Source organism: Passer montanus, unplaced genomic scaffold (genome assembly GCF_014805655.1).
Source record: "Passer montanus isolate IOZ18808 unplaced genomic scaffold, ASM1480565v1 scaffold89, whole genome shotgun sequence".
NCBI classification, from domain to species: Eukaryota; Metazoa; Chordata; class Aves; order Passeriformes; family Passeridae; genus Passer; species Passer montanus.
In genome coordinates this window covers 2,411,577-2,435,169 of record NW_024374256.1, presented here as the reverse complement: position 1 = coordinate 2,435,169, position 23,593 = coordinate 2,411,577, and the positions used below count along the sequence as shown (strand labels likewise).

General features: G+C 58.1%; 2 protein-coding genes across 6 annotated transcripts; one reads left to right on the top strand and one right to left on the bottom strand.

Moving 5' to 3' along the window:
• The first annotated feature begins 203 nt into the window (after positions 1 to 203).
• Positions 204 to 16,307, top strand: RIMS3 (regulating synaptic membrane exocytosis 3). Of its 5 annotated transcripts, none has more exons than XM_039733631.1 (7): positions 204 to 514; positions 11,699 to 11,973; positions 13,929 to 14,070; positions 14,149 to 14,261; positions 15,157 to 15,258; positions 15,353 to 15,492; positions 16,071 to 16,307. In XM_039733631.1, the coding sequence occupies exons 2-7, from the start codon at positions 11,748 to 11,750 to the stop codon at positions 16,281 to 16,283; spliced, it is 936 nt and encodes a 311-aa protein (XP_039589565.1). In that variant the 5' UTR covers positions 204 to 514; positions 11,699 to 11,747; the 3' UTR covers positions 16,284 to 16,307. The 5 variants fall into 5 exon arrangements, with proteins under 5 accessions (XP_039589565.1, XP_039589567.1, XP_039589569.1 ...); XM_039733633.1 differs by lacking the exon at positions 204 to 514 and adding an exon at positions 1,757 to 1,779; XM_039733635.1 differs by lacking the exon at positions 204 to 514 and adding an exon at positions 1,773 to 1,895.
• A 67-nt stretch (positions 16,308 to 16,374) lies between these two features.
• Positions 16,375 to 17,968, bottom strand: LOC120513854 (CRACD-like protein). Its single transcript, XM_039733629.1, has 2 exons — positions 17,297 to 17,968; positions 16,375 to 17,235 (listed from the first exon to the last, which is right to left on the bottom strand). The coding sequence occupies exons 1-2, from the start codon at positions 17,929 to 17,931 to the stop codon at positions 16,830 to 16,832; spliced, it is 1,041 nt and encodes a 346-aa protein (XP_039589563.1). The 5' UTR covers positions 17,932 to 17,968; the 3' UTR covers positions 16,375 to 16,829.
• Positions 17,969 to 23,593: the final 5,625 nt, after the last annotated feature.

The window sequence follows — 23,593 nt, the reverse complement described above, 5'->3', positions numbered from 1 at the left end:
CCAAGGCCCCTCTGGACACCCTCCCTCCTCCCTGAGTTTGTTTATATGCTTTGAATCCCGTTAGGAAACCATCTCCCTCCTTCAGCGCTGGTTTATCCAAGTTTCCATATTTAGTTCTTTCAGCTATTCCTGTTCCTGAACCAGCTTTCCTGCCGGGACCTGCTGCATCCCAGTTTTTCCCTCCAGGAATTATCCCACATCCTCCCTGCACTGACGGATGCTTGCACTCCCTGAGCCGATCCCAAATCTCTCCCCAGGCCCTAATCCCGGCTTTGGGAACGCCCCGTGCAGCCCGAGGTGCTGCCCATGGGATGGGGAGCTGGGAATTGCGGGATTTTAGGGAGGGACAGAGTTAAAGGCGGTGAAGGAGGCTTTGCTCCTGGCACGTGGCTCCATGTCAGCCGGCAGAGGCAACGCAGGGAGAGCGCCGGAGGAATTCACGGCCGGAGGAATTCACCGGGAGCAGGGAGACGCTGCCTAGAGGGAAATCGGTGTTTGGATCCCGGCAGCCAAGGTGAGTCCAAGGGCAGCGCTGGAATCGCCGCCTCTGCTCCCAAACCTCCTCCCCCGCCAGGATCCAGGGCACCCCGACGTCCCCATGGTGTCCCCATGGTGTCCCCATGGCTGCTCCAGCGGGATGGCAGCTGGAGGTTGGTGCGTTCCCAAAGCCCGGCTGAGCGGGGTCGGCTGCAGTGCCCCGGGGCTCCCGAGGTGCCGGGGGGCTGCCTGGGGACTCTTGGGGTCCAGGTGACCTCAGGGGTTGGCAGCTGCTCCTGGGGTCCAGCTGGGGCAGAAGGGGCAGGTGGCAGCTCCAGAGTCCAACTGGGGGCTGGAGGATCCAGCTGGAGGGTCTGGGGTCTGGCTGGGGGCTTTGGGGTTTGTTTGAGGGGTGTAGGGTCCTACTGGAGGCTCTTGGGGTCCCATTGATGGGTGTGGGGTCTGGCTGAGGGCTTTGGGGTCCAATTAATGGGTGCAAAGTCGAATTGATGGGTGTAGGGCTCAACCTGACGCTTTTGGGGTCCTGCTGATGGGTGTAGGGTCCAATTGGAGGCTCTTGGGGTTTGGTTAATGGGTGTAGGGTCCCGTTGATGGGTATGGGGTGCAGCTGGAGGCTCTTGGGGTTCAGTTGATGGCTGTAGGGTCTGATTGAAGGATGCAGGCTCCATCTGGTACCTCTTGGGGTTGAATTGCTGGGTTTAGGCTCCATCAGGTACTTCTTAGGGTTCAGCTGCTGGGTTTAGGCTCCATCAGGTACCTCTTGGGGTTCAGCTGCTGGGTTTAGGGTCCAGCTGGTGCCTCTTGGGGTTCAGCTGCTGGGTTTAGGGTCCAGCTGGTACCTCTTGGGGTTCAATTGCTGGGTTTAGGATCCATTTGGTGCCTCTTGGGGTTCAACTGCTGGGTTTAGGGTCCAGCTGGTGCCTCCCAAGCTCTGGTTAATGGGTCCAGACTCCAGCTGAAGGCTGTAGGGTCCAGCTGGAGGTTTTTGGGGTTCAGCTGCTGGGTTTAGGATCCATTTGGTGCCTCCCAAGCTCTGGTTAATGGGTCCAGACTCCAGCTGAAGGCTGTAGGGTCCAGCTGGAGGTTTTTGGGGTCCAGGACCCACTTGAAGGCTGTAGGGTCCAGCTGGAGTCTCCCGGTGACCGGCCGCTCCTTCCATCCCCCCTTAGGATGCAGCTGGCGGCTGCCCGGTCCCGCCGCTGCCGCGGGCGCTCCGGCCGCCCCCTCCCCTCGCCCAGCTCCCGGTGCCTCCCCGCTCCGCCCGCGGCGGCGGCGGCAGCGGTGAGTGCCCGCGGGGTGCGGCGCTCCGGGACAGCGGCGACAACCCCGGGCCCCGCGGCCACCGGGCCCGCACCTGTCCCGGAGCATCCCCGGCCGGCGGCGGGGGAGCGGGGAAGGTGAATTTGGGGATGCCCGGCGCGGCTGCGCTACCGGCGAGCAGCGGGATGCGCGCTCCGGGAGCTCCGGGAGGAGGGATGGAGGGAGAGGAGGGGGCTCGACCCCCGTGGGGACAACGCCGGGGGTCCCGCCGTGCCCCGCGGCTGCCGGCACCCCTAAATGATCGCCCAGGCTCTGAACCGGGATGCGAACCCCCCAAAATCATCGGTGCGCCGACAAGCGGGGAGCTGCGGCCGCGCTCCCCCCGTTCCCGGGGGCTCCCCGGGCCGGTTCCCCGGAGCCTTTCCCGGTGCGGGGCGGGCAGCGCTTCCCGGCCGGCGGCTGGGCACCGGGAGCGCCTTCCCGTGCCATCCATCATCTCGCTGAAAGCCCGTTGACGTCAACCCCGTCCCGTGCACGCCGGTCCCAGCGCCGGGAAAACCGGGGTAGGGACCGGGAGAAGCGGGGAGGGTCCTGGGGAGGATCAGCCCCGGGGCGTCGCACCGGGCTCGGCTCGTCCCGGGCTTCCCGGCGGCTCCAGCCTGGGATTTGTGCGTGGGTTTGCCTCTTCCTCCTTCCAGAGCCTCCTCCGCCCTCCGTGGGGTTTGGGGCAGGTGCTGGGGTCGGTTCTGGAGGGAAGATGGTTCAGGAAGGGGTGAGGAAGGGTGAGACCGTGCCCTGGGATGGGCAGAGCTCCTGTGCTGCTCCCCCTGCCACAACCAGGGGGACAACAAGTGGGGACAGCCCCTGGGCATCACCCTGGCACCCCAACGGGCTCAGGCCTGGCTGGCCACAGGGTCCCCTCTGTCCCCAGGGCCACTGCGTGGGAGCTGGCACTGAGGGTGGCCCCCACGGGAGGGGGTGGCTGTGAGGGGTTCTGTGGTGGGCAGTGCCCATTCTCAGGGATCTGAGGGGCTCTGTGGTGGGCAGTGCCCATTCCTGGGGGTCTGAGAGGCTCTGTGGTGGGCAGTGCCTGTTCCTGGGGCTCTGTGGTGGGCAGTGCCCATTCCCAGGGATCTGGGACCCATGGGAAAGAGGCTTCCAAGGCTGAACCCCCTCTCTGGGTGCCCAGGGAACATCCCGGGGCTGCGCCGTTTGTTTCCTTTGTGAGCTGGGAGTGGGAGGCTGCGGATCCTCCGGGAGCAGGGGATGGGCTTTGCTGCCAGGCACGGGAGCCTGGGGCTGTTCTTCCACCACAGGACACGGGAGCACCTGCCCAAACCAGCCCTGCCTGATCCCCTGGCTGTCCCCAACCCATCCCTGCCTGATCCCCTGGCTGTTCCCAGACCATCCTTGCCTGATGTCCCAACTTCTCCCAAACCATCCCCGGTTTCATCCCCTGGCTGCTCCCAAACTGTCCCTGCTTTCATCCCCTGGCCATTCCCAAACCATTCCTGCCTGATCACCCTGGCATTCCCAAACCCTCCCTGTGTCCATCCCCCATCCCTTCCCAAACTCTCCCAGTTTCTATCCCCCAGCCCTTCCCAAACCATCCCTTTGTTCCTCCCCGGCCATTCCCAAACCCTCCCTGTGTTCACCCCCTGACCATTCCCAAACCCTCCCAGTTTCCATCCCCAGCCCTTCCCAAACCCTGCCTGTGTTGCTCCCTTGGCCATTCCCAAACCCTCCCAGTTTCCATCCCCAGCCCTTCCCAAACCCTGCCTGTGTTCCTCCCTGGCTGCTCTCCTCTCAGCTCTCCTCTCAGCTCTCCTCTCAGCCCCAGTTCTCCGTGTGCCCGTTTCTTCCCGCACCGACACCTCCCCGAGGCCGCTCCCGCTGTGCTCACACCTCTCTCCCTCTGTTCCATCTTCACATCCCTTTGTGAGGCCAAACTCCTGCCACCTCCCACACTGCCAGCCTCTCGCTTTGTCCCCATTCCGGCCTTTGCGGGACGGGGACAGAGGGTGACATTGCGGCAGCTTGGCCCCACATCCGGGGGTGAATCCCCCCCTTCCATCCACCCCGAGCTGCTGCCATCCCTGGAGCTCAGCCCTTTGGGAAGCCTCACACGGATACAAAATGCAGTTTAAGGTGATGAAAATCCCTAATTTTCCTGCTGATTAAAACTGGAGCTGTGTGACAGCAGCTCTTGGCGTCCCTGTCAAGGCACTTCAAATGTTTTGTCACCACATCTCCGCGAGCAGGGAGAGAGCCTCGGTTAGGAATGATTGGGAAGGGATTGACAGCCCCGCTCCTCCCGCTGCCTGCCGGGATCAGGAGCTCCTTCCTCACCCTGGGATGCTCAGCTGGGAGCCTCTCCAGGCTCCTCACCCTTTCCACAGACAAAAAGACTCCTGGACATGGACATTTCACCCTGGAAATTGGGAATTGTGCAGATTTTAGTTGTTGGGTGGTGAAGCAACACCAGAGCTTTTGGCCTCGTCTTCTCACAACTGCTCTGGGGAGCAGCACCTCGCTGGGATCATCCCGTGTCCCTCATCCCATCCTCCTGCTCTTCCAGGGATGCAGGAGCTGCTGACACCCCCAGAGAGCCACCCCAGCTCCTGTGCCACAGCGAGGGGTGTTTGCTGCAGGCTCTGCCCCTCCTGGCATCGCTCTGGCTCCCAGAACTCTTCCCAAGTTTTCTGCTGATCCCTGAAGAAGCTCAGGAATAATTGTGCAACCTTAGCAGTTAAAAAAGCAACTTTTTTTCTGCAAACAAAGCTGCTCACCCCCGGCTCCTGCTGGGCACTGGAGCCAGCTGGGATCTGCGGGATGGATGAGGCTGGGCAGGGAATGTCAGATCCAGCCAGGCTGTTGGCACATCCCGCTGCTGGATGTGGATTTGGGGATGTGGCTGGGTTCAGTGACCCATCCTGGAGTTGGTGGCTCATCCCTGGAGACCCCAGGAGCACTGGGCAGGTGCCAGCAGCCGAGGGTGGAACCTGAGGGATTTCAGGCTCCAGAGCTCCTGGAAGGCACAGGGATATTTGCCAACGTGGAATGGGAAGGACCAGGGCGATCTGCTGGGTGCTGCTGGAAGGAAATCAGATGTTCCCTGCTGCTAGGAGCAGCAGAAAGCCGGAGCTGAGAGCAGCCCTTCCCCTGGAGGAAGCAGCTCCATGAAATATTGATGGGATTCACACACGGCAGCCGAGCCGTGCGAGCTGCATTGCAGAGCTCGGAGCCGGAAAGGCAGCGGCAGCCGGAACGGGAAAAGCTGCTCTGCACCTTCCCTCTGTGCCAGGGAGATCAGCCCTGGCACGGCCCTGCCAGCCCTCGGTGCCACCAGGACAAGGGTTGGGAGCTGAGTGGGGCCATCCCGTTCCAAACCCATCCCAGGTTTCTTGCATCCCCGTGGAGCTGCCCCGGTTTTTGGGGATTTTTGGGGATTTGTGGGGCCACACGGCTGCAGCGTCCCACTGCCCACGGTGCCAGCTCCTGCGTGTCCCCAGCGAGGTCCTGCTCCATCCCCAGCTGCCCGTGGTGGCCACAACCAGCACGGAGGTGCCACCAGAGCAGATTATCCCCGCTCTGTCCTGGGTTATCTCCAGGATGTGTTGGACCATGAGGAATGCTCGGTGCTTGCCGCAGTGTCCCCGTGGCTCTGGTGGCCAGTTGGGCTCGGCGGGCACTGGCTGTCCCCCAGCCTGGCCCTGCCGGGTGCCTTTTGCTCCTCGGATTCCTTGATGTTGCCAAGGAAACGCTGGGATTCAGCACAGATCTGATTGAAGCGGGCGCAGACGTCACGCAGGGACACGGGGGACAGGGACAGCGTGGTCAGGGCTCAGCCTCTGCCGTCCTGCAGCCCCTTCCCCACCAGGCAGGGATGGCCTGGAATTCCACACCTGTCCCACCTTCCCAGGGCAAGATGGGCACAAAGTGGGAGCAGGAGGATTCTGTGTCCTGCTGGTTCCCCATGGAGGATCCCGCTGGATCCTCCTGGAGCTGTGACATCCAGAGGTGGACACATCCTTTGGGAATGGGCATGGAGAGGGAATTGCCATGAGCAAGGTGTGTTTGGGCACAGCAGGACTCAGGAAGATTCCCATGGGACATTTCTCCTGTGTCAGTGCTGCTTGGAGACCCCATGCTGGGCTGGTGCTCCCAGTCTGGATCTCAGTGGTGCTCCCAGTTTGGATCCCAGTGCTGCAGTCCTGCTGGTTCCCCATGGAGGATCCCGCTGGATCCTCCTGGAGCTGTGACATCAGGTGGACACATCCTTTGGGAATGGGCGTGGAGAGGGAATTGCCACGAGCAAGGTGTGTTTGGGCACAGCAGGACTCAAGAAGATTCCCATGGGACAATTCTCCTGTGTCAGTGCTGCTTGGAAACCCCGTGCTGGGCTGTGCCTCCCAGTCTGGATCCCAGTGCTGCTCCCAGTCTGGATCCCAGTGCTGCTCCCAGTCTGGATCCCATTGGTGCTCCCAGTCTGGATCCCAGTGCTGCTCCCAGTTTAGATCCCAGTGGTTCTCCCAGTCTGGATCCCAGTGCTGCTCCCAGTCTGGATCTCAGTGCTGCACCCAGTCTGGATCCCTCTGGTGCTCCCAGTCTGGATCCCAGTGCTGCTCCCAGTTTAGATCCCAGTGGTTCTCCCAGTCTGGATCCCAGTGCTGCTCCCAGTCTGGATCCCAGTGCTGCACCCAGTCTGAATTCCACTGCTGCTCCCAGTCTGGATCCCAGTGCTGCTCCCAGCCTGGATCCCAGTGCTGCTCCCAGTTTAGATCCCAGTGCTGCTCCCAGTTTAGATCCCAGTGGTGCTCCCAGTCTGGATCCCAGTGGTGCTCCCAGTCTGGATCCCAGTGCTGCTCCCAGTCTGGATCCCAGTGCTGCTCCCAGTCAGGAGCAGGAGCAGATGGGAGCCTGCAGAGCCCCTGGAGCAGCCCCAGCTGCTCCCAGGCTGTGGAATGCCATCCCTCAAGAGCCATAGCCAGGCCTCTGGAGGAGCTGAGCCCTTGGGGACATCCCTGGTCACTGCCACCACCATGCCATCAGACCCACGCCACGGCCACCAGCCCTTCCCATCCCCGTGGAAAGCCTGTCCAGGCTCCCATCCCAGCCCCTGCCCTTTGGAAAACCATCCTGAGCAGAGCCATCCCGAGGGATTGCTTCCTCCTCTTCTTCCTCCCTTGCTAAACCTCGCTCATCCAGCAGCCAGACCTTTTCCAGAGGCTGCTCCTGTGGGATCCCTGAGCACAGCCCCATCCAAACTTCCCAACTTTTCCAAGGAATGGAGCACATTTGGACCAACCCTTTAATTTTAAGCTGATGCAGCAGCACCTGCAGCAAATCCCAGCCCGGACAGAACTTTGCTAACCTGCCTGAGCCAGGAGAAGCTGAATTCCGGGACCTGGAGTTCCTCCCAAATTCCCAGCTCACGTGCACCCAATTATAGCCCTTGTTGGGCAATTAAAATTATACAAGCAGCTGCCTATCAAAGCTGAAGCAATTAATTAGAATGAAATACTTTTAGGGGAAATGAGCCTTGCCTTATTCCCAAATTCCTGGAGGAGCAGGTGTGTGGGAGCTGGGATGCTGCAGCTTGTCCTGGTGTGCTGTTGCCCAGGCAGGGCCTCGGGGTGGCAGCTCTGGTAACCTTTTAATTCCCAAAAAAAAGCTGATTTTAGGAGCTACCTGCTCCAGACATCCACAGTTTTCAGTGCTCTCCCTCCAGGCTTGAGGCAGCCCCCAGGAAGAACCTCCTGCCCCACTGCCGGGGGTTTCCAGCCCCGTTTTTCCCTGGGAACATCCACCTTGATGGTTTTGAGGGAGCAAACAGCTCCCAAAATCCCTGTGCCTCCTTCCCTGGCAAGGCAGCATTCCCAGCCACCCCCACCATGCTCATTTAGCACCTTCCTCCTCCTCCTCCTCCTTTCCCACCTGTGTGGGGCTGCTCCCTCCTTCTCCAGCGCTTTTCCCGAGGCACCCATTTTCCCCATCAATGTTTTGCCCCTCATTCCTGTTTCTGTGGCACATTTGGGGCCAGTGCTGCCTCCCAACCCTGGGCTGTCCCTTCCCACACCTGCAGCCCCCCCGGCACTGCCCAGCCACCGGGTCCATCCCTTCCTGGGGTCACCTGTGACCCCCTGTCCTGCCTCGAGCCCCACTTTTCCCATCCCTTCCATCCCCACTGCATCTGCTGGGGTCCAGGGGGGGTCACCAGCTCCCTGAATCCCACCCAAGGATGCTCCCAGCACATCCCACCCCGCTGGACCACTGTGGCCCTGCTCGGGGCTGGGAGGAGAACTGGGTCAGCCGTGTAACCATGGAGATGCTGAGGGAGATGCTGAAGCAGCGCCAGCACAGCCCCGGCTCTCCAGAACCCTGGAAAGATTCACCCGCCCTGGCACCCTCCGGATCCGGCCGGGATGGGGCTGCGAAGCTGAGCCCAGCCTCCTCCTCCTCCTCCCCGGCGCAGGGCCGGTAAGACGCCCCCATCTCCTTTTTTTTTTAAAATATTTTTTGGGGTACCACGAGCGGGGAGTGGCAGAGCTCGGCCCCCGCCATCCACACGCAACAGGGATCCCGATTTTCCTGCCGCTTGTGCTCATCCAGCGGGGATGCTCCAGCCATGACACGGCTCCCGGCGGTGTCCGCGGGCTCCGTGCATCCCCCGGGATCCGCCTTTGCCTCGCCGGGGAACTTCCCGGGGCTGCCGGTGGTCGTTGTTTCCCGCAAGGACGGAGCGTGGCGGCGGTGAGCGCTGCGGGGGCTGCGGCGCTGCCCCGGGAGCTCGGAACGCGGTCGGTGGCAGGGCAGGAGCCGGCTGGGATGCGGCGTCACGGCTGCGAGCATCCCTGCTTGGGATCCGGGGAACGCATGCACGAGGGGAAGGGGAAGTGTGTGTTTGAGGGGAAATGTGTGTTTGGGGGGGAAATGTGTGTTTGGGGGGGAAATGTGTGTTTGGGGGGGAAATGTGTGTTTGAGGGGAAGTGTGTGTTTGGGGGGGAAATGTGTGTTTGAGGGGAAATGTGTGTTTGGGGGAGAAATGTGTGTTTGGGGGGGAAATGTGTGTTTGAGGGGAAGTGTGTGTTTGGGGGGGAAATGTGTGTTTGAGGGGGAAATGTGTGTTTGGGGGGGAAATGTGTGTTTGAGGGGAAGTGTGTGTTTGAAGGCAAGGCTGGTGCGGTTCCCTGACTCCCCCCGCGCTGACGGGAAGGGGGAGCCGGGGCAGGGGCAGCAGCGGGCTGAGGGGGCTGTGGTGGCATCGAGGGGGCTGTGGTGGCATCAGGGATGCTGTGGCCATGCCAGAGATGCTGTAGTCATACTGAGGATGCTGTGTTGACATCAAGGGTGCTGTGGTGGCATCAAGGGGGCTGTGGTGGCATCAGGGATGCCGTGGCCATGCCAGAGATGCTGTGGCCATGCTGAGGATGCTGTGTTGGCATCAGGGGTGCTGTGGCCATGCCAAAGATGCTGTGGTGATGCTGAGGATGCCATGGCCATGCTGAGGGTGCTGTGGTGGCACCAAGGATGCTGTGGTGGCATCAAGGATGCTGTTGTGGCATCGAGGGGGCTGTGGTGATACGGAGGATGCTGTGGTGGCATCAAGGATGCTGTGGCCATGCTGAGGGTGCTGTGGTGATACTGAGGGTACTGTGGTGATACTGAGGGTACTGTGGCCATGCTGAGGGTGCTGTGGCTGTGCCAAGGATGCTGTGGTGATACTGAGGGTACCGTGGCCATGCCGAGGGCACTGTGGTGGTGCTGAGGATGCTGTGGCCATGCTGAGGATGCTGTAGTGGCATCAGTGATGCTGTGGCCGTGCCAAGGATGCTGTGGTGATACTGAGGATGCTGTGGCCATGCTGAGGGTGCTGTGGTAGTGCTGAGGATGCTGTAGTGATACTGAGGATGCTGTGGCCGTGCCAAGGATGCTGTGGCCATGCCAAGGCTGTGGCAGCCACAGTCTCCAGCACTCAAACCCAATCTCCAGCCCAGCTCATCTCAGCACCAGGCACCCCTGAACCCCTCACCCAGCACCTGCTCTGGGCAGAAGCAGATTGTGCAGAGAGGGGTAAAATCACGGGCAGGGGAAAGCAAATCCTCCCTTGGGGCCGAGGAGCCGCTCGGCTTCCTTTGCAGTGGATTATCCCTGTGTGTGTTGCATTGGAAATGATCCCATTAGCGCTCTGCTCTCCTGATCTAATTTGCTCCCACCAGAGCCTGGTGCTCTCCGGGCGGCTGCAGCGGCGAGCGGGGAGCAGCAACAGGAGCCCTTTGTGCTCTCCTGGCCCTGCAGGGCTGCGTTGTCACAGGGATTTCTCACCTGGAACATGGAGGGGCCTGGGCTGGGCCTGGCAGAGGCCAGGATTTGTGTTTGTTCAGGCACAGCCTAAGCCAGGGTTGCTGGTGGGGAAACTGAGGCATGGGGTGCAGCAGGACACTGCGGCTGGGGAAGTGTTTGCGATCCATTCCCCGTGTCAGGTGCATCCTCAGGGAAAACTCAGGGATTGCAGCAGGTTTGGAGCCTGAGAGTGGCGTGTGGCATTGGGAAGTGTCATCCCAGAGGTCCCCAAGGCAGCAGATCAGCCCTGACCCCTCCTCCAGGAGTGCTGCACATCAGCACAGGGCTGTGATGGGGCTGGAATGCACCTGGTGCCAATGGCTCCATCCCTCTGGAGTGGGGCTCATCCCACACCGATGGCTTTATCCAAGGGATCCACCCCTCTGGAGCTGGGATACATCCCACACCAACAGCTTTATCCCAGAGGATCCATCCCTCTGGAGCTGGGATAGATCCCACACTGATGGCTTTATCCAAGGGGTCCACCCCTCTGGAGCTGGGATACATCCCACACCAACAGCTTTATCCCAGAGGATCCATCCCTCTGGAGCTGGGGGTCAGTGCTGACCCCCCCGGGCACCAGGAGTCAGGAGAAGGCCGTGGGTCAATGCCTGGGCAGAGCCAGGAAGGAAAACCCCGGCCAGGAGGGAAGTAATTAATGATATTAATGACTAATCACCCACTCACCCCTGCAATTGATAAATCCACGAGTTCAGCGGTGCTGGAGCTGATCCCACAGCTCCTGCCAGGTCTCATCCATGATTCCCAGCAGGTCTCCTCCCAGCTGTGCCCGCTGTGGAGCAGCAGAGCCCCCACCCTGCCCCACTCTCCCTCTGAAAGGGAAACATTTTTCCAGGCGCTGCCTCCATCCATTATCACAAAGTGGCTTCGCTTGGCCTGCAGTTAATAATTCACCTTTCCCTGGAAGATGGATGCTCCATCCCGCTGGAGTTTAAATATTCATGGCCAAGGGAAGGCGGCTGGGCTGTGTGGGAGCTCTGGCATCCACCCCTGGTGCTCCCATCCAGGGATTCCCATCCCATCACCTGGAGCAGTCTGACCTGGACACGGTTTGGAGAAGGGGATGAGCAGGGAAAACTTGGCTGGATGTGATTTTGGATGTCCTCAGGGGTGGATGGGGCTGTACCCAAGGGACCCCTCATGCCAGGCTGGGCAGGTTGGTGGCCCTCAGAGCCTTCTGCCCATCCAGGTGTCTCCTGGATGTTGGGAGTGTCCAGATCCTGCAGGGAGCTGAGGCAGGGCTGGATGTTCACCCCAGGGGTCCTGACCGCTTCCTGCTGCTCCCATAAGTGGGGGAAAATCTTGGAATGTACTGGAACCCACAAGGATCACCCAGTCCAACCTCTGGCCCTGCACAGACACCCCAAAATCCCACCCTGTGCATTCCTAGGAGGATGCTCTGGCATCCTCGGGAATGCTCCCGAGGGAGCTGGGGAGTTCCCAGCGGGAAAAACCTTTCCTTGATATCCACCCCTCAGTGGGTGACGCCACCTGAATTTCCTGGATTTGTCAGCACCTCGATGGCACCACCCACCCCTGCCACAACCCCTCAGCGTCCCCAAACTTGTCCCCGCAGCTGATCCCGGGCAGCAGAGCCGGTGCCGGTGCCGGCGGGCGCGCTGACCATGTTCAACGGGGATGCCAGCTCCTCATCTGCCAGGAATGTGGTGCGCAGCTCCAGCATCAGCGGCGAGATGTACAGCCTGGAGAAGAGCGCGCGCGGCAGCGCCGACTCCGTCTCCGTCACCGTCACCGCCAGCAAGAAGCGACGCTCCAGCCTGGGCGCCAAGATGGTGGCGATCGTGGGGCTGTCCCAGTGGAGCAAGAGCACCCTGCAGCTCAACCAGACCGGTGAGAGGCCGCCCTGATCCCATCTTGGGGTTTGAGGTGGCCACCAGTCGTGTTTTCGTTTCCCGCGTGTGATGGAGGCGTCTGAAAATGGCGTCTAAAAATGACATCCAGAAAAGCTACACCCAAAAATGTCACCCAACAAAAAATGACCCTGCAGCTCAGCCAGACCAGTGAGAGGCCACCCTGATCCCATCTTGGGGTTTGAGGTGGCCACCAGTCCTGTCTTCATTGTCCGCGTGTGATGGACGCGTCTAAAAATGACATCCAAAAAAACTATACCCAAAAATGTCACCCCAAAAAAACTATACCCAAAAAAATGACCCTGCAGCTCAGCCAGACCGGTGAGAGGCCACTACTCTGATCCCCCTCTTGGGGTTTGAGGTGGCCACCAGCCGTGTTTTCATTGTCCACGTGTGATTGAGGCATCTGAAAATGACATCCAGAAAAACTACACCCAAAAATGTCACCCCACCATCTTGGGGTTTGAGGTGGCCACCAGTCCTGTCTTCATTGTCCGCGTGTGATGGACGCGTCTAAAAATGACATCCAAAAAAACTATACCCAAAAATGTCACCCCAAAAAAACTATACCCAAAAAAATGACCCTGCAGCTCAACCAGACCGGTGAGAGGCCGCCCTGATCCCATCTTGGGATTTGAGGTGGCCACCAGCCGTGTTTTCGTTGCCCACGTGTGATGGAGGCATCTAAAAATGGCGTCTCAAAATGACACCAAAAAAACTACACCTAAAAAAATGACACCCAAAAAATGGCGCCTGAAAATGACATCCAGAAATGACACCCAAAAATGACACCCAAAAATGGCACCTAAATGCCTTATATTATAATAAGGCATATTATATAATAGTGTATATATATATATATATATATATATATATAAATATTATATATGTATAATGTATTATACATATATATTATATAATATATATGGCATATATTATAATATAATATTATAATTACTATTATATACATGATATAATTCTAACAGCTTCAATCACTCCCCAGTTAATATTTCCCTACATTTTAAGGCTGATCCAGGGAGCTGCCAGGACTGGGCAAACCCTTGCGTGGGGACAGCCCTGAACGAGCAGCACAAAGCTGGCGATGCCACCACTCACACATGGTCACACAGCAGGGCCCGGGGACAGTGCCAGGGGTGGCCGCTCGTGCCACCCTCCTCCTCCTCCTGCTGCCATCTGCCACTGCCAGGGACACGTGGTGGAGGAAAGGGGACATCAGGTGGTGCTGGGGCTGTGCCCACACCTGTGGCACTGCGGATTGTCCCCTCTGGCACGGGGACAGGGATTTTGGAGGACAGGGGGATGGAGAAAGGGGACATCAGCAGCATTGGGGCTGTGCCACTGAGGGTTGTTGTCCCCTCTGGCATGGGGACAGGGGGATTTTGGAAGCCAAGGGGGTGGAGAAAGGGGACATCAGGAGGCTCTGACACCGTGGATTGCTGTCCCCTCTGGCACGGGGACAGGGGATTTTGGAGACCAAGGGGACATCAGGCGGTGTTGGGGCTGTGCCCACCCCTGTGACATTGTGGGTTGTCCCCTCTAGCATGGGGATGGAGGCACAGGGAGGGTGGAGAAGGGGACATCAGGAGGCTCTGACACCGTGGGTTCCTGTCCCCTCTGGCACGGGGACTTTGGATGGACGGTGCCAGCTCCTGTGGGGTGAGTGGGGCAGGTCTCAGGTGCAGAGGGGACTCTGAGCCATGCAAAGCCACGGTGACACGGGGACAGATGGAGTGGGGACACGGGGACACAGAGCCAGCCCGTGGCTCTCCTCTCCTGCCGCACCGGGGTGTGTCCGTGCAGGATCCCCTGGGAATTCACGGTGCAGAACTCCCTGGAATGGTGGAAAACAGGAAAACAGGAGGGCAGGGAAGGGCTGGGGGCAGGAGCCGGAGCTGATCCCGTCCCCAATTCCAGAGGGGGGCCCCAAAAAGCTGCGCAGCACCATCCGCAGGAGCACCGAGACCGGCATCGCCGTGGAGATGCGGACCAGGGTGACCCGGCAGGGCAGCCGGGAGTCCACGGACGGCAGCACCAACAGCAACAGCTCCGACGGCACGTAAGGACCGGGGCAGGGCTCGGGAAGGGCGCCGGGACCCCTCCCGGCAGAGGGATGCTCCATGAACATCCTTTGCAGGTTCATCTTCCCCACCACGCGGCTGGGAGCAGAGAGCCAGTTCAGCGATTTCCTCGACGGGCTGGGGCCGGGGCAGCTCGTGGGGCGGCAGACCCTGGCGACCCCCCCGATGGGTGAGCAGGGGCAGCCCCCAGGGAGGCTCCCGAGGGAGGGAAGGGGGGCAGAGACCGCGTGTTTCTTCCCAGGGCTCCGTCCCAGCACATCCCGGGATGTTTGGGAAGGCTGTGCCCTGTGCAGGGGAGCAGGGCTCAGGGCAGGGCATCCCTGAGAAACAGCTCTGCCTCTTCCCGGGGCGCTGCCTCTTCCCGGGGCTTCCTTTTCGATCATCCCGGAACCAAACCCTCACCTTTTGTCCCTCTTTTCCCTTTGAAATCCCAAATGGGGATCAAAAGTTGCGCCCTAAGTCTGAATTCCCAGCCAGCAGCAGCTGGGGACACCCTCCAAGGTGGCCCCCTGATCCTGCTGGGGCTGGAGATGTTGGGAATGGGAAGAGCTGCCTGGTGTCCCCTGTCCTGTCCCCCCTGTCCCTGTGGTACTGGGAGCTGGTCCTGAATAAATCCCAGCAGGAGGGACGGGAAGTTCAGGGAAGTTCAGGAAAGGGAAAAGGGAAAAAGGGAAAGGGAAAGGGGAAAGGGGAAAGGGGAAGGGGAGAGGTGTGGTTGGACTCCTCAGAGTTCCTGGCCCCTGATCTCTCCTGTCCCAGCCTCTCCTTTTCCTGGGGATCACCCGGCCAAGGCCCAGCCTGGGTAAATCCCAGCCTTATTCCCACCACGAGGGATAAAATCCCAGTGACAGCGATGGAGCTGATGGGGAGGAGGGGCTCCCACCCTGATCTCTCCTCGCTGCTCAATCCAAGCCCCTAATTCCCAACAAATCAGGCATCCAGTGGGACGCTGGTGTGAGGATGGGGGTGCCCAGTTCCCACTGGTGACGAGGACACGGGGCTGTGGCTGTCCCCAGGGGGAGGTGACCATCAGGCATGGCGCTGAAGACGTGTCCCCCTTGCAGGAGATGTCCACGTGGGCATGGCTGACCGCAACGGGCAGCTGGAGGTGGACGTGATCCAGGCCAGGGGACTCATCCCAAAGATGGGCTCCAAGTGCATCCCTGGTAGGTGGCTGTGGAGGGAGGGGGGCGGGTGCCGTGCTGGGATCATCCCAGGGTCCTGCTCCATGTCCCTGGCTGTCCCCTTTTCCCACGGCAGCCACCTATGTGAAGGTTTACCTGCTGGAGAACGGCGTCTGCCTGGCCAAGAAGAAGACCAAGGTGGTGAAGAAAACCTGTGACCCCTCGTACCAGCAGCCCCTGCTCTTCGAGGAGAGTCCCCAGGGCAAAGTCCTGCAGGTGGGCAGGGACACCTTCCCCTCTCCCAGGTGGCTCTGAGCCCCATCCAGCCTTTCCTTGGACGCTGCCAGGGGTGGGACAGCCACAGCTTCTGTGGGCTGCGATGCCCTCCTTGGAGCTGGGATGTTCTCCTTGAGGTCTGGGATGTTCTCCTTGAGGTCTGGGTGCCCTCCTTGGGGTCTGGAGTGCCTTGCTTGGGATGTTCTCCTTGGGATTGGGATGTTCTCCTTTAGGGGTTGAATGATCTCTTTGGTGTTGGGATGATCTCCTTGAGGTCCAGGATGTTTTCCTGGAGGTCTGGAATGCCTTCCCTGGGGTTGGGATACTCTCCTTGGGTTTGGGGTGCTCTCCTCAGTGCTGGGATGCTCTCCTCGAGGTTAGGATGCCCTCTTTGGGATCTGGAATGCCGTGTGCCAGGACCTCCCCACTGTTACAGGGTGAGGGGAGCGAGGCCAGGGATCCCCAGAGCCCTTCCAGCCATCCCTCAGACCTTCCCAAGCCCGACCACAGCAGGCTTTTTCCATCTGGGCAGGATTTCCCCAGAGCTCCCAGCTCCATCTCCCCCTCCCTGCCCGCAGGTGATCGTCTGGGGAGATTACGGGCGCATGGACCACAAGTGCTTCATGGGGATGGCCCAGATCATCCTGGAGGAGCTGGATCTCTCCAGCGCCGTCTCGGGCTGGTACAAACTCTTCCCAACCTCCTCCCTGGCCGACTCCAGCATCGGACCCCTGACCCGCCGCCTCTCCCAGTCCTCCCTGGAGAGCTCCACCAGCCCCTCCTGCCCGTAGAGGCTGGGACTGGGAAGGAGACATCCAAGGAGACCTTGCAGAACTGGTTGTGGAGAGATGTAAATATCCTTTTTTTTTCTTTTTTTTTTCTTTTTTTTTTTTTTTTTTAAATTTTCAATCTCCTTCCCCCACAAAAAATCTGCCCTGGACGCCTTCCCTGGGAAGGGAGAGGGAGCGAGGACCAGGTGTGAGGCAGGGGGGAAGGAGAGGTGAAAATTCCCTCCGAGGGCTGCGACTGCCAACGACCCCAGACTGTTCCCAGACCTCGTCCTGGACGCTCCCAGTTCTCTCCCACCCCTGCTGGGAGCAGCCCAGGCTGGCTGAGGACGAGGTTCCTTTTTCCTGCCACTCCCTTTCCCTGCCTCCGTGGAAAAGGTGGCTTTCCAAGGGGAAAACCCCACCGAACTCAGAACAAATCCAACTCAGCACTATTTTTGTTTTCCAAGGAATGTAGCATCTTCTCTTATGTAGCTTTGCCACGTGCTAACAACACACTCACTGCAATACCCAAGAGAACTCCGGATGGACCGGGAGCACCTGCCAGTCTCATCCCCTTTGGTCGCTTTCCCACCACTTTTGGTGGCCATTTTCCTGCCTTTTTTTACAATATTTTTCCCCCCAATTTTTTTTTTTTTTGGGTTTTCCCGGGAGCATGTAGCCTGTGACCATTGCCAAAGCAAGAGGGGACAGGGAAAGGGGCGCTGGCCTCCCCTCAGCATCCCCTGGGCTTCTCCTCGTGTCCCGGCGCCGACCGCGCGCGCGTCCGGCCAGAAGCGCGCCCAAAGGACAAACTCTGGGAATGCCTGGTGGGAGAAGGCGACCCAACGGAGCGGGAACACCGGGATCCTGGAGGATCAGCTGCCTCCCAGCCCCCTCCTTCGCAGCTGCAGGGCTGGAATGCTCTCCTTGGAGCTGGGATGCTCTCCTCGAGGTCTGGAATGCTCTCCTCGAGGTCTGGAAGGCTCTCCTTGGAGCTGAGATGTTCTCCTTGGAGCTGAGATGTTCTCCTCAATGTCTGGAATGCCCTCCTTGGAGCTGGGATGTCCTCCTTGGAGCTGAGATGTCCTCCTTGAGGTCTGGCTGTCCCTCCTTGGGGTCTGGGAAGCCCTGCTCGGGGTTGGGATGCTCTCCTCGAGGTCTGGAATGCTCTCCTTGGGGTTGGGATTCCCTCCTCAGGGGCTGGGATACCCTTCTTGGGGTCTGGAATGTCCTCCTTGGAGTAGGATGCCGTGCTTAAAGGCTGGGATTCCCTCCTCAGAGGTTGGGATACCCTCCCTGAGGGCTGGGATGACCTTCCCAAGATCTTGGATCCCCTCCTGGAGGTGCCCTCCTTGGAGCTGGGATCTCCTCCTCCTCCAGACCAGGCTGTCCTCCTCAAGGTGTGGGATTCCCTTCCCAGGCTCCAGCACGCTCCCCTCGAGGCCTGGGACATCCTCCTTGGGGTTGGGACCTCCTTCTGGAGAGCTGCGATGCCCTCCTGGATACTTGAATTCCAAGCAGGAGCAGAATCCAACCCTGGTTCTCTCCAGGGGGACATCTCAAGAGCAGCTCTGGAATTTGGGGGGCAGACAAAGGAGCGGGAGTTCCTGAGCGGGATGAGCGTTTTTGGGGTTTTTTTGTTCGTTTTGTTTGTTTTTCCAAGCAGCATTTTGGTTCCCTCCGAGGGATCCAGTTCTTGTAGCAAACCCGGGAATTACGGAAGCTTTTTTTGAAGGTGCCTATTGAAATTTGCTGAAATTACTCAGGGGAGACACCACTAGAAACTCTTGGTTTCTTCATCAAATATTCCTAAATCCAATGACTGTCCTGAAGGATCAGTTCCCAAGAGAGAAGGAACAAAATCCCGACACACCAAAAGATGAGGAGGCTGGAAGAGGACAAGAGGTTCACGGGGAATTTCATGGGGCTGGCTCTGACCTTCAGTCTTCACCACAAAGCACCCCACAGCACGGTTGGGGTTTTTATAGGATTATTTCTTGGCAAAACACGGAATTCCACGATGCACAGAGCACAACAAACCCACCTGGGCTTCTCCTGGTGGCACCGGGAATGAAGAACCAGCTCAGCCACAGCAGAACAAACCCAAACCTGAAGGAAAAGACTGTTGGGATGAAGCTGTTCCCTCCACAAACCCAACCCCAAACCTGGGGATCCATAAAACCAAACTTGGGAGTCCTCAACCCCAGATCTGGGGTCCACAAATCCAAATCTGGGGAATCATATCCAGTCCCAGGGGTCCACATACCCAAACCTGAGAGTTCACAAATCCAGACCTCGGGGTCCACAACCCCAGTTCTGGGGTTGCATAACCCCAAATCTGGGGGCCCCAAAAACCCAAACTTGGTGTTCCATAACCTCAAATCTGGGGTTCCACCAACCCAAATCTGAAAGTCCACAACCCCAAACTTGGGTGTTCACAAATCTAGATCTGGGCAATCATAAATCCAAGCTTGAGGGTTCACAAATCCAAACCTTGGGGTCCACAAGCCCAAATCTGGGGTTCCACCAACCCAAACCTGGAGTTCCATAACCCCAAAGTTCCACAACCCCAAATCTTGGGGTCCACAAATCCCCAAACTTGGGAGTCTACAGACCAGATCTGTGGGTCTACAAACTCCAACTTTGGGGTCTACAAACCCACACATGGGGTTCCACAACCCCAAAACCGTGGCCACCAGGACTCTGTGCTGTGGCCAATTCACCTGGCAGTGCCACAGCTTTGGTGCCGTCGTGACGGGGACTCGGAGCTGCTGCCATGACCTTGCCAACTCCAAACCACCCAGAAGGGAATTGGCTGGATCCCGCTGAGCTGGGGTGGGGAAAAGTTCATCCTTTCCCCCCATGAGGGATGAAATCCTCCTCAGAGGAGAAGCGATTCCTGGACGGAGACCTCTGGGAATGTGGGATGCCCTGAACCTCGGGTGGTTTGGGGAATGAACTCGGTGCCCTGAGCGCTGAGACAGGAACAAACAACGGCTTGGACTCGATGTTCCCTCCTGAGCGCGGAATCACGGCAAACAGAATTCCATGAGGCTCAACCTAGCGGAGCCGCTGCTGGATTTTTGACTTTCCATGAGGGAAAGCATCCCAAAAGGAAAAGCCTTCTGCTCCTCCAAGCTGCCGCTCTTCCCTCTGCCTTCACCAACTCGATTGTGACGGGAAAACTCCAAATCCGCGGCGGGATTGTCCCGGGCACGGGGCAGGAGCGTGGGCAGAGCAGGGAGCTGAGCAGGGACGCTGTGCTCCCGGAGCGCTCCTGGCGTGGGCACAGCTTCCCACCCCCGCCGCATTCCCGCATTCCTCCGGCAGCGCTTCCCTGCTCCTGCCAGGAACATCCCACGGCCGTGCCTGCTGAGAGCTGAGCGCGGCCACCACGCGCTCCCAGGGCCAGCACGAGCGTCCCTGGCTTTCTGCTGGAAAAATCCCGGTGAAATTCCACCTGGGAATGAGGAAAACTCAAAGATTTTCCACCTGGGAATGAGGAAAACTCAAAAGATTTTCCACCTGGGAATGAGGAAAACTCAAAGATTTTCCACCTGAGAATGAGGAAAACTCAAAGGTTTTCCACCTGGGAATGAGGAAAACCCAAAGATTTCGGCTCGCGAGGATGAGTTGGGGGTGACAAAGTGCAGCCCCTCCATGGGTGGGGTTCCTCCTGCTCCTGGGGAAGGGGGAACACCATGGAGTGGCACCAAAATCCAGGAAAACATTCCCTCCTTCCCTTCCAGTCCCCCAGGAGCTGCCACTCTCTTCCCAGCAGGAATAACCCACCTTAAACTGGTGTGGGAAACCCAGACTGGGGGAGAAGCCAGGATTGTGCCACGTTGGGGTTGCAACATCAGCTTCTCATTTCTCAACCCCCAGGACCTCGTGTCAGATGTTTTCCTTCCTCAAACAACGAGAAAAACACAGCCAAGACACCCAAAAATCCCAAACTGAGCCCCGTGCCAGCTCCTGAGGAAGTGAACTCCATCCCAGGATGAATTCCTGCACTCCAAGGTTGGTTTTTTGTTGTTTTTCTGGGGGAATATTTTCTCACAAAGGGCATTTTTTGATGTGCATTTTGATTTTGCAAAATTCCCTGGAAGGCATTTTGAGTTTGATGGTTTTCTCTATTTTCTGTCAAGAAAAGAAATCCAAATCACTGGATTTGCCAGAGATTGTTTTTCCTAGAAAGAGGAATTAATATGGAATGACATCAGTTTTGCAGCACATTTCACACCCAGCCCCCAGCAGAGAGGAGCAGCCCCCACCTGACACTGCCAGAACTGAAATCCAAACCCCCAGCTGGAATCACGAGGATGGATTTGACAAAAAAAAAAACAAAACCTTGGAATGATGCTGGAACATCCCCTGAAAGCTGACAAAATTCACACAAAGCACAGAGAACACTCCAAGGTTCCGGGCCTGAGTTATCCCTGGTTTTCCACCAGCCTGGAACGGGCCAGATTTGCCAAAATCCAGGGAAAACTTCCAAGAAATTGGGATCAGCCAGGATGCAGCTGCTGGTTCATCACCATCGGGGCATGCTGAAAACCTGGGAGAGGAGGTTTGGCTGGAGTTTTGCCAAAATCCAGTGGAATCCAGCAGCAATTCCCTGAACCTACTGCCACAGAGCACCGGAGAGGGGGGGAAAAATCCCCTCCACCTTTCCCAGCTGTGCCAACCTCTCCTCCAGGAGCTGCCAGCTCCTGGTGCCACACAGACCAGGAATTCCTCAGGAATGGGATCAGGATTCCCTCGGCTCACTGGGAATCTCTTCTGTTCACTGCCTGACACCACAACTTGGGAAATCCAGCCTGGATTCCACAATTCCCACCTGGACTCACCAAGCCCAGCAGGGCAGGAAGGATTTTTTTTTTCCTCACACAAAACAATCCCTAAAAAAACTGCACCAGGGATGTTTTTCCAGGTGGAAAATTTTTCTCCCAGTTGACTCAGCTGTTTCTTTCTGGATGGATGGGAAATGCCTGGATGTGGGAAGCTCTGGATTGGTTTGGAAAATACCAGAATTGTGCAGATCAAGGAACAGTGGCCGGGCTGAATCCAACCTAAGTGAGTTTTTCCTCACGGATGGGAAGAGCTCTCCCTGTTTTCCCTGGGGATTTCATGGCTGCAGATGGATCTGGAGAATTCCCAGCAGGGTTTGAATCCTGCTGTGCCAAGGGCAGCACGGCCTTTTCCAGTGGTTTTGTAGCAAAGCTGTTCCAACTGGAAGTCTTCCCTCTGCTGCACAGATCCCAGGCTGGTTTGGGTGGGAAAGACTAAAATCCATCAAATTCCAGCCCCTCAGAGGCTGCTCCAAGCCCCATCCTGGGACACTTCCATGGACAGGGCAGGATTTCTTTTTTCACGGAGAAACCCCCTCCCAATCCTTGCCTGGTTGGGTTAAAGGTGTGAAAATCACTTTTAGGAGTTGAAAAGCTGCAGGAAAGACTTTTTAGGAGGAAAAAAAAATAAAAAAAAAGCATCCCAAATAAAAAGGTTGGAATTTTGGGGGTGACTCCGTGACAGGGTGGGACAATCCCGCTCACCTGAGGAAGATTTTGGGTTTAAAAAGACACAGAAAAGTGTCCAAAAATGTTGGTCTGGGTGGCTGAGGAACCTCCACGTTGTGGGACCCCCGAGCATCCCTCAGGAACACCGGGATGGGCTCCAGGAGAATCCAGGAGATCCCAGTGCTCCCCCAGGGCCTGGAGCTCCGGTTGTTGCTATACCTCATCCTTTCCTTTTCCTTGGATCTTTCCCTTTTCCCACTTTTTCCATTCCTTTAGGACCCAGAGCTTGTGCACTCGGCCACATCCAGGTTTTATTTGGTTTTTTTGGTTTGTTTTCCTGTGGAATGAAAAGCAATCCATGATTGGGGTGGGCAACTCCCAGCCCTGCTCCCTTTGGGATTTGAGCCCGAGGCAAGGGAATCCCGGGGCTGGAGGGATGATCCAGAGGGATCCCGGGGTTGGAGGGATGATCCAGAGGGATCCCGGGGCTGGAGGGATGATCCAGAGGGATCCCGGGGCTGGAGGGATGATCCAGAGGGATCCTGGGGCTGGAGGGATGATCCAGAGGGATCCCTGTGCCCCTTTTCCATCCTCCCTGTCCAGCAGCCCCTCCAGGGCTGCCCTGAGCCCCCAAACCCCTCCCAGGGGTGGGAGAGGGGCTCGACAAAATCCAGCAGTGCTCCCACCCTTGGGAGGGCACAATTCCCTCTCCAAATCCCTTGGAAGGGCACAAATCCTTTTCCAAATCCCTTGGAAGGGCACAAATCCCTCTCCAAAGCCCTTGGAGGAGCACAAAGCCCTTGGAGGGGCACAATTCCCTCTCCAAAGCCCTTGGAGGGGCACAAAGCCCTTTCCAAATCCCTTGGAAGGGCACAAATCCCTCTCCAAAGCCCTTGGAGGAGCACAAAGCCCTTGGAGGGGCACAATTCCCTCTCCAAAGCCCTTGGAGGGACACAAAGCCTTTTCCAAAGCCCTTGGAAGGGCACAGATCCCTTTCCAATAAATTTGGAAGGGCTCAGATCCCTCTCCAAATCCCTCAGAGGGGCACAAATCCCTTCCTAAACCCCTTGGAGAGGCACAAATCCCTCTCCAAAGCCCTTGGAAGGGCACAAAGCCCTTGGAGGGGCACAAATCATTTTCCAAAGCCCTTAGGAGGGCACAATTCCTTCTCCAAAGCCCTTGGAGGGGCACAAATCATTTTCCAAAGCCCTTAGGAGGGCACAAATCCCTTTCCAATGCCCTTGGAAGGGCACAATTCCCTCTCCAAAGCCCTTGGAGGGGCACAAATCCTTTCCCAAAGCCCTTAGGAGGGCACAATTCCCTTTCCAATGCTCTTGGAAGGGCTCAGATCCCTTTCCAAATCTCTCGGAGGGGCACAAATCCCTTCCTAAACCCCTTGGAGAGGCACAAATCCCTCTCCAAAGCCCTTGGAAGGGCACAAAGCCCTTGGAGGGGCACAAATCATTTTCCAAAGCCCTTAGGAGGGCACAAATCCATTTTCCAAAGCCCTTAGGAGGGCACAATTCCTTCTCCAAAGCCCTTGGAGGGGCACAAATCCTTTCCCAAAGCCCGTGGAAGGGCACAATTCCCTTTCCAATGCTCTTGGAAGGGCTCAGATCCCTTTCCAAATCTCTCGGAGGGGCACAAATCCCTTCCTAAACCCCTTGGAGGGGCACAAATCCTTTTCCAAATCCCTTCCTAAACCCCTTGGAGGGGCACAAATCCTTTTCCAAATCCCTTCCTAAACCCCTTGGAGAGGCACAAATGCCTCTCCCAAGCTCCTGGGTGGACAAGGAGCCGCTGGAGCAGGCA

Coding starts and splice junctions, on each gene's coding strand:
- RIMS3 (XM_039733631.1), top strand. CDS start 11,748: ATGTTCAACGGGGATGCCAGCTCCTCATCTGCCAGGAATGTGGTGCGC. Junction 11,974..13,928: donor CCTGCAGCTCAACCAGACCG/GTGAGAGGCCGC, acceptor CCCCAATTCCAG/AGGGGGGCCCCAAAAAGCTG. Junction 15,493..16,070: donor CCCAGGGCAAAGTCCTGCAG/GTGGGCAGGGAC, acceptor CCCTGCCCGCAG/GTGATCGTCTGGGGAGATTA.
- LOC120513854 (XM_039733629.1), bottom strand. CDS start 17,931: ATGCTGCTTGGAAAAACAAACAAAACGAACAAAAAAACCCCAAAAACG. Junction 17,236..17,296: donor CCAAGGAGGGCATTCCAGAC/ATTGAGGAGAAC, acceptor AGCCTTCCAGAC/CTCGAGGAGAGCATTCCAGA.